Source organism: Corvus cornix, chromosome 6 (genome assembly GCF_000738735.6).
Source record: "Corvus cornix cornix isolate S_Up_H32 chromosome 6, ASM73873v5, whole genome shotgun sequence".
Lineage (NCBI taxonomy): Eukaryota > Metazoa > Chordata > Aves > Passeriformes > Corvidae > Corvus > Corvus cornix.
Genome location: NC_046336.1, coordinates 35,607,146 through 35,621,015, shown reverse-complemented (window position 1 = coordinate 35,621,015; position 13,870 = coordinate 35,607,146). Strand labels below are relative to the sequence as shown.

Genomic DNA, 13,870 nt, shown 5'->3' with positions numbered 1-13,870 from the left:
GCAGACCTGGCCAGTGACGAACCAGCACAACCCCCGCAGTGCCCAAGGCCAGAAACTCTGCATCTCTACCAGATATTTATCCGGAATGTTCCCCTGACAGTGTTGGGGGGGTTGGTTAACATTTTCCAACACTCCCAGTTGACTCAGGTCACATCCTCCATTTTCAATTGAAGCAGGTGCTCAGGGTAACTCTGCTTGTGTTTCTAATGCCACATGAGGGGCACAGTTGAGCCGTGCCTGCCTGACACCCTGCTGCAAGTGTTCCCCACACAGTCAAACACGACCTGGATGCTCCATTCCCAGACAGGAATTCAGTGCCTTTAATGACCTGCTCCCCAAAGAATAACTGTCTTTAGCTTTGTAGCTTGTTATTTAAGGCTGGGTTTCATTTCTGGATGAGAGGCTCTCTCACCATAACCCCCAAGAGATCCCTAATCATTTATTCCACTGTCTTTAGTTTTAATAAATGGTTTGAGGCAACTTCCCAGGACCATGGTGCCTAGACAACAGTATTTTTCACTCTAAAATGAAACTCTCTGGGAGCCAGGGAGTTGATGGGAGATGATGTGATGAACAAGTCCTGCTGCTGAGCAGTACAGAACCCATTAAGGGACATGTTGCAGTGGGGAAAAGTCAAAATGAGTAACAAGTGTCACAAAAAAAGGAAGGGAGTGAAGAATCCAAGGTGTCCACTGAAAGCTGACCCTTGGGAAAGAAATTGTCCTGGCACTAAAGGAGTTGTCTCAGAAAAGAAGGAAAGGGAAGGTAACAAGATGTTCAGCATCAGCCCAGGCACTAAGCAGCTCTTTCTCTGGTGTGAACTGGGACTTTCTGGGCATCCTCCAGCACAACTGCAGGGAGGAAGGCAAGGTGCAGAGAGCAGCTCCTCTGCCTGCAGACAGGACCCATCCCAAAGCACAGGGGCCAAAGGGCCTCCACCAGCACTGTGGAGCTGGGACTAGGAGCCCTTCATCAAGGTGGACATTTGCCTCAGGCCACAGAGGTCTGAGAAAGCAGCTTTCCCCCCCAGCTTTCCTTCCCAGGGGAAACCACTACGGGGGCTACACAGCACCAAATTGGTGGAAAACACCTACTCCCTGAGCATCCAGCCTGACCATGGCTGGTCAGTGTCACTTGCACAAGGGAAAGTCAGAAGCAATTTGCCAGATCCTAGGCAAACAGCCTTGGTCTTTTCCAAGTACAAACAGGACACCAGGAGGAGCTTCAAGGAGAGGGCAAAGGTGCACATACCTCAACTTGTTCACCTGGCTGTCCACATGGAATGACCAGTGGTACTTGACAGGAAATAGGCTGTTGTTGGTTATCTCCAGAGAAAGCACTTCTTCAGTGCCAGCTTTGATGCAGCCAAACTCCAGGGTGTTGGGCTGGATAAGGAGATTCGGGAAGTGGACTTCTCCCCGAAGGGTGATATACTCCTTGTAAGGATGGCCTCTGACCATGTCTATCATCAGAACCTTCTCTTGTTCCCAGCTATGAAAATCCAGTTCATAAGCTGGGTCAAATGCAATGTAGAGATGACTGGTCTCTCCTACATCCACTGTCACAGGCTGCAAGGAGATGAACAGTAATTAATCACCTGTGGGATGACAGGTCTGACAGCAGGAAACAGTAAACATTCAAAGTGTGACCCCAGCTTCTCAGTTCACCCTCATTTCTTTACAGTGAGGGTCTGACTGCAGGCACCACGCTCTGGCCCAAGATCCTCTCAGGCTACCCTTTCTGTGCTCAGCAGCAATACAAGGGGATGGCTGCTGGAGAGCTGGGATGCTTTCCAGGAGACACCTTTACTGCACACCTGGCCCAGACCTAGTTGCCTGCTCCCTTCTCCTTATGCCTTAAAGCCAGGATGGATCTTCTCAGTTCAGGTGAGATTTTGCTTCCTTCAGCAGCTCTGCTGATGCAGCTCAGGCCAATCCACTGCTGACACTACAGAATAAACTTCTCGACTCGAGGACCTCCCAACAGAAAGGCACCACCACACCCCTCCTCTTCAAACCCCCCTGGAGGAGACCAGGGCTGCTCACCTGGCCAAATGGGAGGGGCTGCTGGTCCGCATCGCAGACCATGAATGGCTGCTCCAAGTACAGCAGAAGGTCGAGTGGCAGGGCACAGGTGTTTTTTAAAGACAAAGGCTGGTACTGCAAAGTCAGCTCATCGCTGGGTTTCTACAACAACAGGAGATAAGGAAAAACAACCTCAAGTGGCCACAGACCTCCTCCTGCTTCTGCTGCATTTCACATTTTTCAGCCCCAGAAGGGCATCCATCTCTATTACCCTTTCTATTTGCTTCTACCCTTCCAGGAGATTTTTCTTTATAGCAGATGCTTTTCATGTTTAGAAACCACAGCATCCTCTGGGGGACAGGGAAACACTCCCACGTACAGATGAGGGAATAGGCCCCTGAGAGGAGGCAGCTGCTTGAACAAGATCTAAAGCAGAAAGTGAATCCAGAGCATTTGTCTCTAGTTTTGTCTCTCTATTGAGCAGAACAGCACTAGATGATCTTCACTCACGTACAGTCATTTCTTACAACCTTATTGGCTCTAGCAGCCTCATAAAAGCAGTTCATCTGCAACCTGTGTCCTGCTGCCCTTGCTACAGGGACAAGGTGTCTGTGGCTTCAAAGCTCTGATCAGCCTAGGCTCTTCTTTCCTGTCTATGCATTGTGCTGGGCTTCCTGCATGGTTTAAAGAAACCAGAGAGTTTGGGAAACTAGTTCTGGATGTACTGATACCAAACAGGTGCTGTGCTATAGTATGTGATAAATCAGTGTGTGTGGCATTGAGCAGAAGCCAGGCAGAATCAGGGAGAGCTGAAAAGCTTCTAATTACATCTGAACTGCCTGTTCCAGGGATTCTGTGATTCAGTGGAAGCCTGGGAACCAGAGGAGAGGCCTGAAACTACAGAAACCAAATAATGAAACATCTCTTTTTCAGACAACTTGCAGGAGAGGGAAAGATGACGCAGGAGTTGGGATCCAGAGACTAAAGGGCACCTGCTCTGCCCCAGTGTTATCGTCACTGCAGCTGCAGGATGTCTGGGGGTCCTTTGAGGCAGGTGAGGCTTGGGGAAATGCACAGAGCTATACCATATAGCTATACCATAAAGCATTCATGCCAACAGCAGAGAAGGCAAAGAGACACAGGAGATGATGGGTTTTTCCTTGTAAGCCTGAGGAATTCACAGGAATCCCCATTTTCCCCAGCTTCCCTACAGTATCAGTGTTTAGACATCACCCTGCCTTGGAGGATCCTCAAAAATCTCCCTTTATAGTGAGCAGAGAAACTAGTATTTCTCTGTAAGTGGCCACGATCCCCCTTGGCAGTGCAGCTGTTACTGCAATTTTACTTTGGGGAAGTTAAACACCAGTCTCATCTCTAAAAGCATCCTCACTCACTTTACAAAGTGCCTCAGGAAGGGTAAAAAGAGGGGCTTTAACACAAGCACACACCCTCCTCAGCCGTGCTGTTAAATGCCAGGATGCAATCCAGAGACTTACCTTCTCCACTCGGAAAAAGAATTCTTTGGCTGATACTTCTATAGAGGGATCAATAAACTCGCAGGTAAGGACTGTTTCTGTTATCGGCTCTGCGGTTGTGCTTTCCCCAATGATGGCTTCACACAGCACGTAATTCTGCACCACCTGCATGCAAGAGACACTTGTCACCAGCGGTGCTGGCATCCAGCAAATTGGCTCACCACCCACCACGGGCCCTATTCCTGCCACAGAGTTATGGTCACTGCCCCCTTTTCTTCCTGTGATGCAGCTTATTTATTCTGCACTCAATTGTCTCTAACACTGCACCCCAACAGCCACAAAAGGCACTTGTGAGACCTTCCCTCCCTTCTCACACAGCTTTTGTCTTACTCTGTGCATACCCCAGATAAACCACTTGGCACTTGTTTAATTCACTTTCTTCTTGGGCTCCTAGTCTAAGTGTAACTTATTTCTCTGTCCTTCCTTGCTGACTCAGCATGCAACACTGTTTGCCCAAAAGAGCAGTATTTCCTTCCACCCCTATTTTGGGATCAGCACTGGGTTTTGGTAGATGTGAAATCACGATAAAGCCTTAGCTGGCCTGATGGTGGCCAGCAAGGAAAGCAACTGGTGCTGCCATGGAAACGTGTGGCCTTAAACCAGTTTCTTGAAGGCCCCTGCTCATTTCCCCAGGCAAATGTCAAGGGACTGCGGAACAAGCCCAGGGGAGGGGATCTGATGGTTCCCCAGGCTCAGCCCTTGGTGGGGACCTCACCTGCGGAACGCTGGAGAAGCCTTGCACCACCATGTGAGCTGACTCGTCTGGCTGCAGCTCCATTGACCGTGGCTGCAGCTGAAACAGGGGCTCTGGGAATCCTCTTCGTCCCTGGAGCTACTGACAGATGTGAGGCTCTGGCCCTCCTCCTCAGGTGGTCTGTAACATTCCACGGTCCAGTAGAGCTGATGGAAATGGTAGCCCCCGTTTGTGAATTTGAACCGACGAAAGCAGGGAATGAGGCTAGAAGAGAAGACAAGATGGAAAATAGTATGGGAGTAGCTATATTTCCCTGGTCATCAGATTGCTCCCAATGAACAATTTGAGGTGTTAATAGCTTGGAGACTGTCTTCATTTCCAGGTCTTAATGTGGACCAGAAACAGTGTCTGATAAGCTGCCCTTCTGATGTCATCATTGCAAAGAGAAATATGTTTATAATGGCAATGTAGCATTTTCCAGGAGATGCTGACAGGACCTGGTGTTTTCCTCCAAAATGTTTGTTCTGGGGCAATTCATCCTGTTACTGTATTTTGTATTAATCTGTGCCCAAAACTATTACTCAGTCTTTGAGATCCTGCACTTGGGGACCCTGTGGGGGGGGTACGACCTCCATCCTGAAGTCTGCAGCGACTAAACCCTCATTGACGAGGTGAAAGGTTTGTGTATTACGATGTAGCGCTGGGATCATGCCAAATTCTATCAGTCTTGGACTTGGGTAGATATCTGCCCACGTTCCAGTGCTCCGTAAAACCTGTCTCTGTTCCAGAAAGCAGGCAAGAAAGATTTGAAAAAAAAACCAAAACAAACCACAACAGGGAAAGCTAAAAAAGCTTAAACAGCTCAATCCTGCTCAAGTTATTTCTTTAGGGACAACTACCACTCTCCAGCTGAAATGCTGGGCTTTTGGGGGGAAAAAGAAAAAAAGACACATTCACCTCTGAATTAAAAAGGATTAAGGTAAGAGAAAGTTTCAAACTACAAATTATTGGCCCAAAGGTAAAAGCTTTGCAAGAAATCTGTAGTTAAGACCAGGCTGACAGTTAAACAACTGGTTATTCTAGTGGGGAGAAACCCTCCTCTTTAAGGTAAGGAGCGTGATAGTTAAAAGCAACTGTTTTGTCAAACTTCAGGGCTCCCTGCCACAGCCTGCACTGCCTGGCCCTCCTGTTGACTGACTTACATGCAGTGCCACACTGGCCCAGTGTGATGGTGCCATCCAGGGGATTTGGCATCATCATTTCCGTATGTTTTAAGATGTTTAAATCCTTGCAACTACTTTCCAAATGCCAGCTTTCCTTTCTTTTACAGAAAGCTCAAGGTTCCCAGAAATCTTCTGACATCCTCTTTTGTGCTCAGAGAGATGACATGACATTTTTAAACAGATGTTTCCAAAGTTAATAGCATTTTAAAGATTAATTAACTAAAATTATCCTTGATTCCAGCTTAGATGAACGATATGCTGTGTCAGACACTGAGATTACCACCTATAAGGCATGAGCTGTGTATGCCACCAATCCCTTCTGTCCTTCTCCACACCAGCCTGTGCCTGTTTTCCCTGAAGAATCCCTGTACGCTTTGCACCCTGCCAGGACTGAGTTGCACAAAGGCACACGTCTCCCCTTGCACTCACCAGCGGGTTTCCTTCATCCCCGAACACGCCAATAAGGACATTGGTGTCATACTTGCCCAATTTTTGGGCTTCGATTGTAACTGGAATCTCTGCTGTGCTGAAAGGCTGGACAATCCCACAGGGTTTGGAGCTGGAGTAGAACACAGGAGTATCTTCCTTGCGTTTCTAGAAGGGACAGAATCAAATGCAACTTCAGAGGGACCTCTGAAGAAACTTTAAACTCCTTAACATCCACCACAATGGCAACTCACACACACTTCTAAAAATCCCCAGGACAAAGGTGAAAGGCACAAACAAGATGCAAGAATTGTAGGTTTAGCATTCTCAGGGGGTCCTGCAAGGAGGCTGCCAGCACAGGCGTTGGTGTCTGTGGATGCAGCAGCTTTTCACAACCCTCTAAGATCTCCCACACCCTGAAGACTAGAACATGAACTGCTTCCTCAGGAGGTTAAACTGCACCCTAGAGTTTACATTCAGGTAGGATCTTGTTCTCAGCAGATCTTTAAGATTGAATAGAAACCAGCAAACCAAACCCTTTTTTCCCCTAATAATCTCCTCAATAATATTGGAGAGGAGGAGGCGGATGCGATGCCAAACCTGGGCAATAAGCCCGTAGCAGGCAGCAATGTGGCTGTTATTCACAATGAGGAACTTCTTCTCGTACGGCTCCTTCAGATGGCACTCATTGTAGCACAGGATGTAGGGGTACGCTCTCAGCTTAGGAACGATGCATCTGGGGAAAGAGATGGCCCCAAGGGAATCAGAGATACTGAGGATGGAGAACGTTTACCCCTGAAGGTTGTGAAATGGAGCGTAACACATTTGTCACTGTCAAATGGACATTTAACAGCCCTACAGTGATAAATTGCCTTCAAAGTCTTCCCACTCAAACATGTCTTGTCAAGGAGGGGCAAACCCTGAGAGGCAGCACCCAGAGGCTGCCAAGTGCCCCAGGCAGAGGACTTGTCCCACAGCTGTCTCAGCCCCTCCTTTACCCAAGAAGGCTTGAAAGGACTCCTGTAACAGTCCCAGTGATCCATGAGCTCTGGGGGAGCCTTGCCAACAAGGACCAGTGCTCACCAAGGCTCAAAGAACACAAGACTACAGTGTCTCAGTAAAAATGACTCCCTTCTCTCCCATGGTGCTGTTGCCCTGGCCTGAGAAGTCAGCTGGCTTGCCCCAGCCTTGGAGGGCACAAGCCACCACCTGCCCTACGGAGTGGGTGATCACCCTCTCCCACCTCTACAGCTCCCTTGGTCCTTCACCCCACGGGTCTCTACACTGACTGTCCCCATTTGCACTTGCTTGACAAAACTGCTGCCCAGGCACTGCCCGGACGGCTCTGCCTGGGAGAGGGAGCTGCATCCCTCTTGTCGTTAAACTGATGTCCACAGCAGCATAGCAGGATGGAATTTGGCTGCAGCAAGAACAACTTCTGGGTTAAGCCTGAGAACATTAAAGCTCAAAATGGGAAGCAGAGGGAAGGAGAAAAACTAGAGCTGACCTGCCACATTAAGGGCTGTTTTCCCTTCATAAGATCTTGCCCTCACCACTCTTCGCTGTGAGCCACTTCCCCACTGGCAAGTGCCCTCATTAACAGAACCAGACCCTGACTCTCGGCAAGCTGCTCCCTGTGTCCCAAACCAATGCTGCAGGGTGCTCACAACCCAGCACAACTCCACCTCTTGCAGGAAAGAAGGAGAGGAGGCCCTTGGGAAATTTGTTCCACCTCAAGCACCAAAAACCAGGCCAATAAATTATATCATTCCTGTTCCTTTTAGAAAAAGGCCCAGGGTCATGCTGGGGTGGAAGCAGGGGTGCTTTTCACCACAGGCTGCTTTCCAAGTACTGCTGTTCTCATATCCAGCTGGGCAGAACACAAGGTCATTAAGCAACACTTCTCCTTGGGAGCTGCAGCCAGCAAAGCCTGTGCACGGCAGTGTGCTGGGGGAGGCCAGGGAAATGCTGATACCTGCCCATGACGGTCAGTGCCAACACTCCCTCGCCAAAACCCTCCACGTCCACCAGGATATACTGGTAGTACTCCATCACGGTGTTGGAACACAGGGTCACCTGGTGGAAGAGAAGAGCAGTAAATTCTTCCTTACAAAAGCTCATTGCCCATGTGTGGTGTCCTCCAGTTCTTGTTTCATGGTAAGGAAAGGGAGGATTTTGCCTTAATTCTTCTGCTGGTCCATGTGTAGAGAGCACAGTCTCTGGGAGTAACACAAGCCTTCTGGCAATACGGGATTTGTTAAACACACCCTTCTATAAGGGCATAGGTCAGCTAAATTAAAACATTAGAGTAAGGCTCTATGCACCACTGCATTCAAATTAAGGGGCCAATTTTTCATCTGATTGCAATGACAGAAATGCAGAAGAAATCTGTTGTCTTGAACAGAACGAGTTCAGCTTTACAGCAAGAAATGGAGGGCAAAGTGTGGCCCAGCAGGGGCTGGACAGTTCATGGCTGCAGAGTTTTTTCTGTCTGCCCTGGAGATCCCTGCAGTGAACACAACTCATCTGCTCCCCAGGAGAGGAGAAATGAGACCAGGAAGAAAAGCAAACTGCTTTATACAATGACACATCTCTTACAGCCACCTCCTGTCCTCATCCTTCCTCTGCCCACTTTCAATCAAAGAAATCTCTCTCAAAAGCACAAGAATGGCTTCTGTACTGATCATCTGGTACACGGTTTCAGCTTGTGATTTTGGAGACAAAACAGCTCCTTCAGGAGCATCCCCAGCACCCCAGCTAACAGAGGCCTCACACGGGTGCAGGTCTCTCACGCACAGGATGCCCAAAGCTGGCAGAGCTAAAGCCCTCCCACACTCCAGTGAAGCTTCAGCCTCACCAGCTGCACTCTTCCTATCATACCTCAATATCCTGGTGTCCCTGGGGGAGGATGGTCCCTTGGCTGGGAGTCATTGTAAACTCCTTTGGCTTCACAGAGAAATCAATTCCCTTCCTCCAGGATGGGTCAGTATTGTTGCACATTTGATCATAGCAGCTAACAACAGGCCCTGAACCATCGTCCGACATGCGGAGCTTGAACGTCAGGGATGCCGGGGAGGCGTTAGTGAGGCGAAAGTTCTTGGTGTAGGGAAGGCCTAGGAAAAGGACACAAATATTCCATTTAGGCACCAATTACATCATGACTCCTGGTGTGAATATCCTGGTAGGATGAAAGTGTGCTTGGAGTTTAGCTTTTTGTTATCTGAACTACAGCTCACCGAGCAGCTGCATGAGGAATTAATCGTCACTTAGTTCCCTTTGACACTGATCCCAGACTGCTGCCTTGAAAATGCCCACTCTTAGCCCTGCTGAACACCACAAGTTTCTCTCTTTCTCATGGGGAGAAGCTCCCTCACCTGCTCCAAACCAGCACCAGTTATTTCTCACTGATGAGTGTGCACCCAGACCGAGCACTTACCTCTGAAAATTCAAGCTGTAAAATTCCCTGCTAAGTCTGCCAACACTGCCACTGTTTTCAAGATGTATCAGCAATGAGCTGTCATTGAGAAGAAGCTACAGCAAAAGAAAGTGAGGATGGAATCAGGAAACAGAACGTGTTGCAAAGCACCCTAATGCAGTTTCTCTCTGCAGGATCCTTAAGGCATCTCTTGGTTTGGGCCAAACAGACTGAGCACGTGACAGCTCAGGCCCACTCCACTGGAGGCAAACCTGAGCCTTGCTTCAAGATTCGCAATTAGGAACCACATCACACCTCACCCAACAAATGGGGACATCACACCCGTGCTGCTCACTGTGATTGCTGCCTGCAAGGGTTTACCCCACTTCAGCTCTGAGATTTGCTTTCCATACTGGAAAGCCAGAGATACAGCCACGCATGGTGGGGGTGTCCTGCAGAGCGCAAACACCAGCCACAACCTGCTCTGCAGTGGACATCTGGCTTGGCTGGCCAGCTCTGTGGAGAGGAGACTTCTCCCCAGGCTTCTCACCAAGAGTCATTTGAACACAGGTGGGGGGGAAAAACCAACAGCAGGCACAGCCCAGAGCTCCTCCGTGCCCATCAACAGGGACCACTGCCGGCTCCAGCAGTGACTCCAGCACGCAGGCAGAGAGGCACAAGAAGGACAAACACAGATGTCACAACCTCAAACGAGACTGAGGTCACCACATGCAGACAACAGCCAACAGTTGAAAAGAAGCAAAGACACAACAGCTGCCTTCAGCTGAAGGGACTTTAGGAATGAAATTGGATTAAGCAATAGGATCAATCTCCTATTACAGAACCATGTTTCTACCTGCTGCCCTTCTTGTTTCATTTATTCAAAAGGCAGCTTAACAAGTGCCTCAGTGCTGATGCAGGGAGGGGAAGAAGCAGCTCAGGAAGGCAATGAATTTTCTTTAAAAAGTTCATGAACTTCATTGTTATGGGTTCAGGCTTCGTAGCAAATTTTTCCCTTGGTCTGGGAAGGGGGATAGAGGTTTTGGGGGGTTTTGGCTGTGGGGGTGGGCTTTTGTGTTCGGGGTTCTTCAGGAATTGTGGCGTGATGCCGCGAGCGGTTGTGAACTCAGACCTGAGATTTTGCAGGGAGCGGACCTTTCCTTCCTTCCTCTCAGGGATCGGGAAGGTCGACCACGTGGTGCTGCGGGAGCTTGTGTGCTCGGCCCTGGGACTCCGCTACGCTGCAACTCGGCACTACGACCGAACCTGCCTGCCTTCCCCCCTCCTGCCTGCTGCTGTTCGGCAGGGCCGAGATCGCCTGCTGCCCCTGAGTTTGCAAAAGGAGTGATTTTCCTGCTTCCTTCCCTGCTGATGCCAGCTGGGAGAGGATCACTGCCCTACCAGAACCAACAGCTCCTCCTGCCTGGGATCATAACCACACCCAAAGGGAAACAGTACTCGGCAGGTTGGAATCTTCTGTTATTGTGTTGTTGTTTGTGCTGTCCTGATCCATTCTAGTAAAGACCTGTTATTCCTTTTCCCAGATCTTTGCCTGGAAGCCCTGTAATTTCAAAGGTATAATAATTTGGAGGGAGGGGGTCATCTTTCCATTCCATGAAGATTCCTGCCTTTCTTGGCAGACATCTGTCTTTTAAACCAGGACAGAGACACACCAGAACATACTGACATTCTATTCCTTGGTTCTATTTGATCTCACGATGGCAAAATGCTACCTGAGGCACCAGCAGCCCTGGAGTTCACACCCTGAAGAGGCAGAACGTGAGTGATGGATGCTCTTATGTGCTCAATTTTGGAATGCACAGACCCCTCACGCTGCGTCCAAGCCCAGGGAACACTCACCAAAGGCGATGTCACCAAAGTCGATCTCTTTGACGTCCAAGTGTAAATTCGGTCCATCGATGCACCCCCTGCGATGACAAGGACAGAGGAGGCAATGGCTTGGTTAAAGGGAATTGCAAAGCGTCCGCCTGTCGTGGCTCAGGGGCAGAAAACCTGGTGTCAGGGGCACCATGGGTTTCAAACCAACACACCACCATGTGCTCAGCAGTGTCCACGTGGACAGGAGGCAGCCAAAGCCAAGTGGTCAGCAGCCAACAGCCCCTGATGGGGCTTTGGGCACAGGGCAGGCAGGAAGTGCCCCAGAGTTGCTGCTGGTCCCATGAAGGACCCTGAACACACACCCAGACATGGCTCTGTGCCAGTTTCCCCATCTGAAATGTGATGGACTTCTGTAACCAGCCTTTCCAGCCACAGCTTCCCTGATTTGCTACTTCTTAGCTGTAACTGGTGTTTCCATGGAGCTTTCTCAGGACCCACACAGTAATTACAGACAGAGTTTTGAGACATGAAGCCAGGGGAGCCCCAAACATCTTCTGAAAAGAGCAGCAGCAATCCTACACAGTGAACAGATGAATCTTAAGAGGAAAGGACCAGCTTGTCCCCAGTGCATCAGCTGACACAGCCAAGAGCAATGGTTTAAACAACCAAACATGGGTGTCCTCAATCTACCACACCACCTCACCTGCCCTTGAACTCAGCAGACACAGGCTCCAAAAGTCACCAACATCCATTGAAATCAGCACTTGAAGCAACACTCACAAGTTTATTTAATGGTTGATGCCAATCAATGCCCACTCTGGCTTCTGGTTAAAAATCAAGCACCAGTGAACTGTGCCTTCTATTGTATTCACAGGACTGCCATTGGCTCTGCTCTACACATGTCAACAAGAGACGCCTTGCTCAAGGAGAAAGCTGCTTATGCAATAACAGCCCATGACCAGTTTGGGGGAGGGACAGAGGAGAATCAATTATTTGATGTTAAAAGGTTCCCTCTTGATTTCCAAAATAAAAACCCAGCACTTTTCCTCCAAAAACAAAGCCAGCAGAATTGTTTCTCTACTATGGGCAGACCTACTTACCACTTTTCTCTCGCTTAGTAATAACCTTCTTGTTCTTTTTCATCCATTTCCCCTCATCGATACAAGGTACAATCGACTGCAGATTGCTTTCATTTCTTTACTGCCTTGACCCAGTGCCCTCCAACAGCAGCAGCCTAGCTCCAAAGCTCCACAGCAGCCAGCATCAGCTTTCCTGCTTACACTACATTATCCCACCAGCACACGGCTCAGGCTAGCAGGGACAAGCCCTCACGCTGCTGTGGTTCTGAGAAGTGAGCTCTGCCTGCCCTATTATCACCCCTTCTCCCTTTTGCTGGGCAAGGATTATCTCTTGCAATGGCACCAGCCCATGGGATGAAGGCCAAGTTCTTGTGACAGTCCCTGCTGCAGAGTTCCCTGTCCCACATCAGCCCTTTCCTGGCTGTGGAGAGGAGGTACCAGGAGTTGGGAGCTCAGCTTGTCTCCATGCATGAGCATGAGAGCTGAGGTGAGGCTGCTGCTGCCCCATTAGGACCAATTATTATCAGAGGATTTAAAAATGCTGCTTCTGGTGCACAATCACCCAGGCTGGCCCATCTCCAAAGCCCTGGAGGCCTTGCTGGCTGTTATTCAGGTGGGACATGCCGGAGCAGCTACTGCCCAAAGCTGATCCATCCCACTGCCTGCCATGGTTCAAGGCAGAGGGAGATCCCTGCAGGGAGGAGTCACTCCAGCTCCTGGGTACCCACACAGGGCAGCAGGCATCCTCACACTAAGGCAATGTCAGGATCAGAGCAGAGATTATGACCTCAGGAAACACCTTTTTTCTCTGCTCCACCCCAAAATGAGGTAAGTGGGGGATGTCCCAGAGTCAGCTACAGATGTGCCCACCAAGCTCCCAGACTCCTTACTTGATTCTCAGCGCTGCAGGCATAGGAGATCCAGCCACACTGAACTGGAATTCTTCATCAAACATCCCCAACAGGGTGGCTTTGAAGGAGATCTGAATAGTCTGTCTCTCGCCTGGTGCAACGATGTCCTTCCTGGGCGCAAGCTCGAAGCAGTTGGCCACGTGTGCAGTTGGAGGCATGAAGGTGAAGGGAGCATCAATAGGGCCCTTGTTAATCAGATCCACCTGCAGCAGCAAGAAAGCGAAATGGAAATACATGTGGAATCTTCCCTTCTTGGGAGTTATTTTCTAATGAAGCAACTAACACCTGGAAAGGGCAGAAGATGCTTTGTGCTGCTGAACGACAGAAGACAAAAAAATACAACAGGACAAGTTCTGCCTTTGGGTTTTCATGCAAAGCAGTGGTAACTTCACATAACCAGAGTCACCCCGGGGTTATCCCATGGACACAGAGCAGTCCACCTCTGGTCAGCATCACCAGGCTCATTCAGACCCGGCCCTGGGAGCAACGTGAGGTGATTGCAGCTACATAGTGAATCACCACAGAGCTGCTGCTGCTGCCCTGGTTAGCACAGCTCCAACAGGACCATCTACTCATTCGCCTTTTCTCAGATCACGGAAACAATTCGTTGATAAACAATGAGGCACCAGCATGAAACTGTATAGACCATCACCACCTTTCCCTTCCACAGCCAAGCTTTTGAAAGTGTCTGGCATGATGTAGTGTCTCATTTCCTACCTATTTA

The 13,870-nt window shown here is 49.4% G+C and overlaps 1 protein-coding gene across 1 annotated transcript in view; it reads right to left on the bottom strand.

The window, feature by feature from the left end:
- The window catches only part of LOC104687538 (hydrocephalus-inducing protein-like), a gene marked incomplete at its 3' end in the record, with an annotated part of 59,153 nt that overhangs the window by 34,057 nt on the left and 11,226 nt on the right, over positions 1 to 13,870 (bottom strand). The window contains 11 exon segments of the mRNA XM_039554487.1: positions 1,252 to 1,568; positions 2,046 to 2,186; positions 3,521 to 3,664; positions 4,275 to 4,391; positions 4,841 to 5,032; positions 5,906 to 6,070; positions 6,503 to 6,638; positions 7,878 to 7,978; positions 8,783 to 9,015; positions 11,178 to 11,245; positions 13,126 to 13,412. Coding sequence (XP_039410421.1) covers positions 1,252 to 1,568; positions 2,046 to 2,186; positions 3,521 to 3,664; positions 4,275 to 4,391; positions 4,841 to 5,032; positions 5,906 to 6,070; positions 6,503 to 6,638; positions 7,878 to 7,978; positions 8,783 to 9,015; positions 11,178 to 11,245; positions 13,126 to 13,412 — 1,901 coding nt within the window.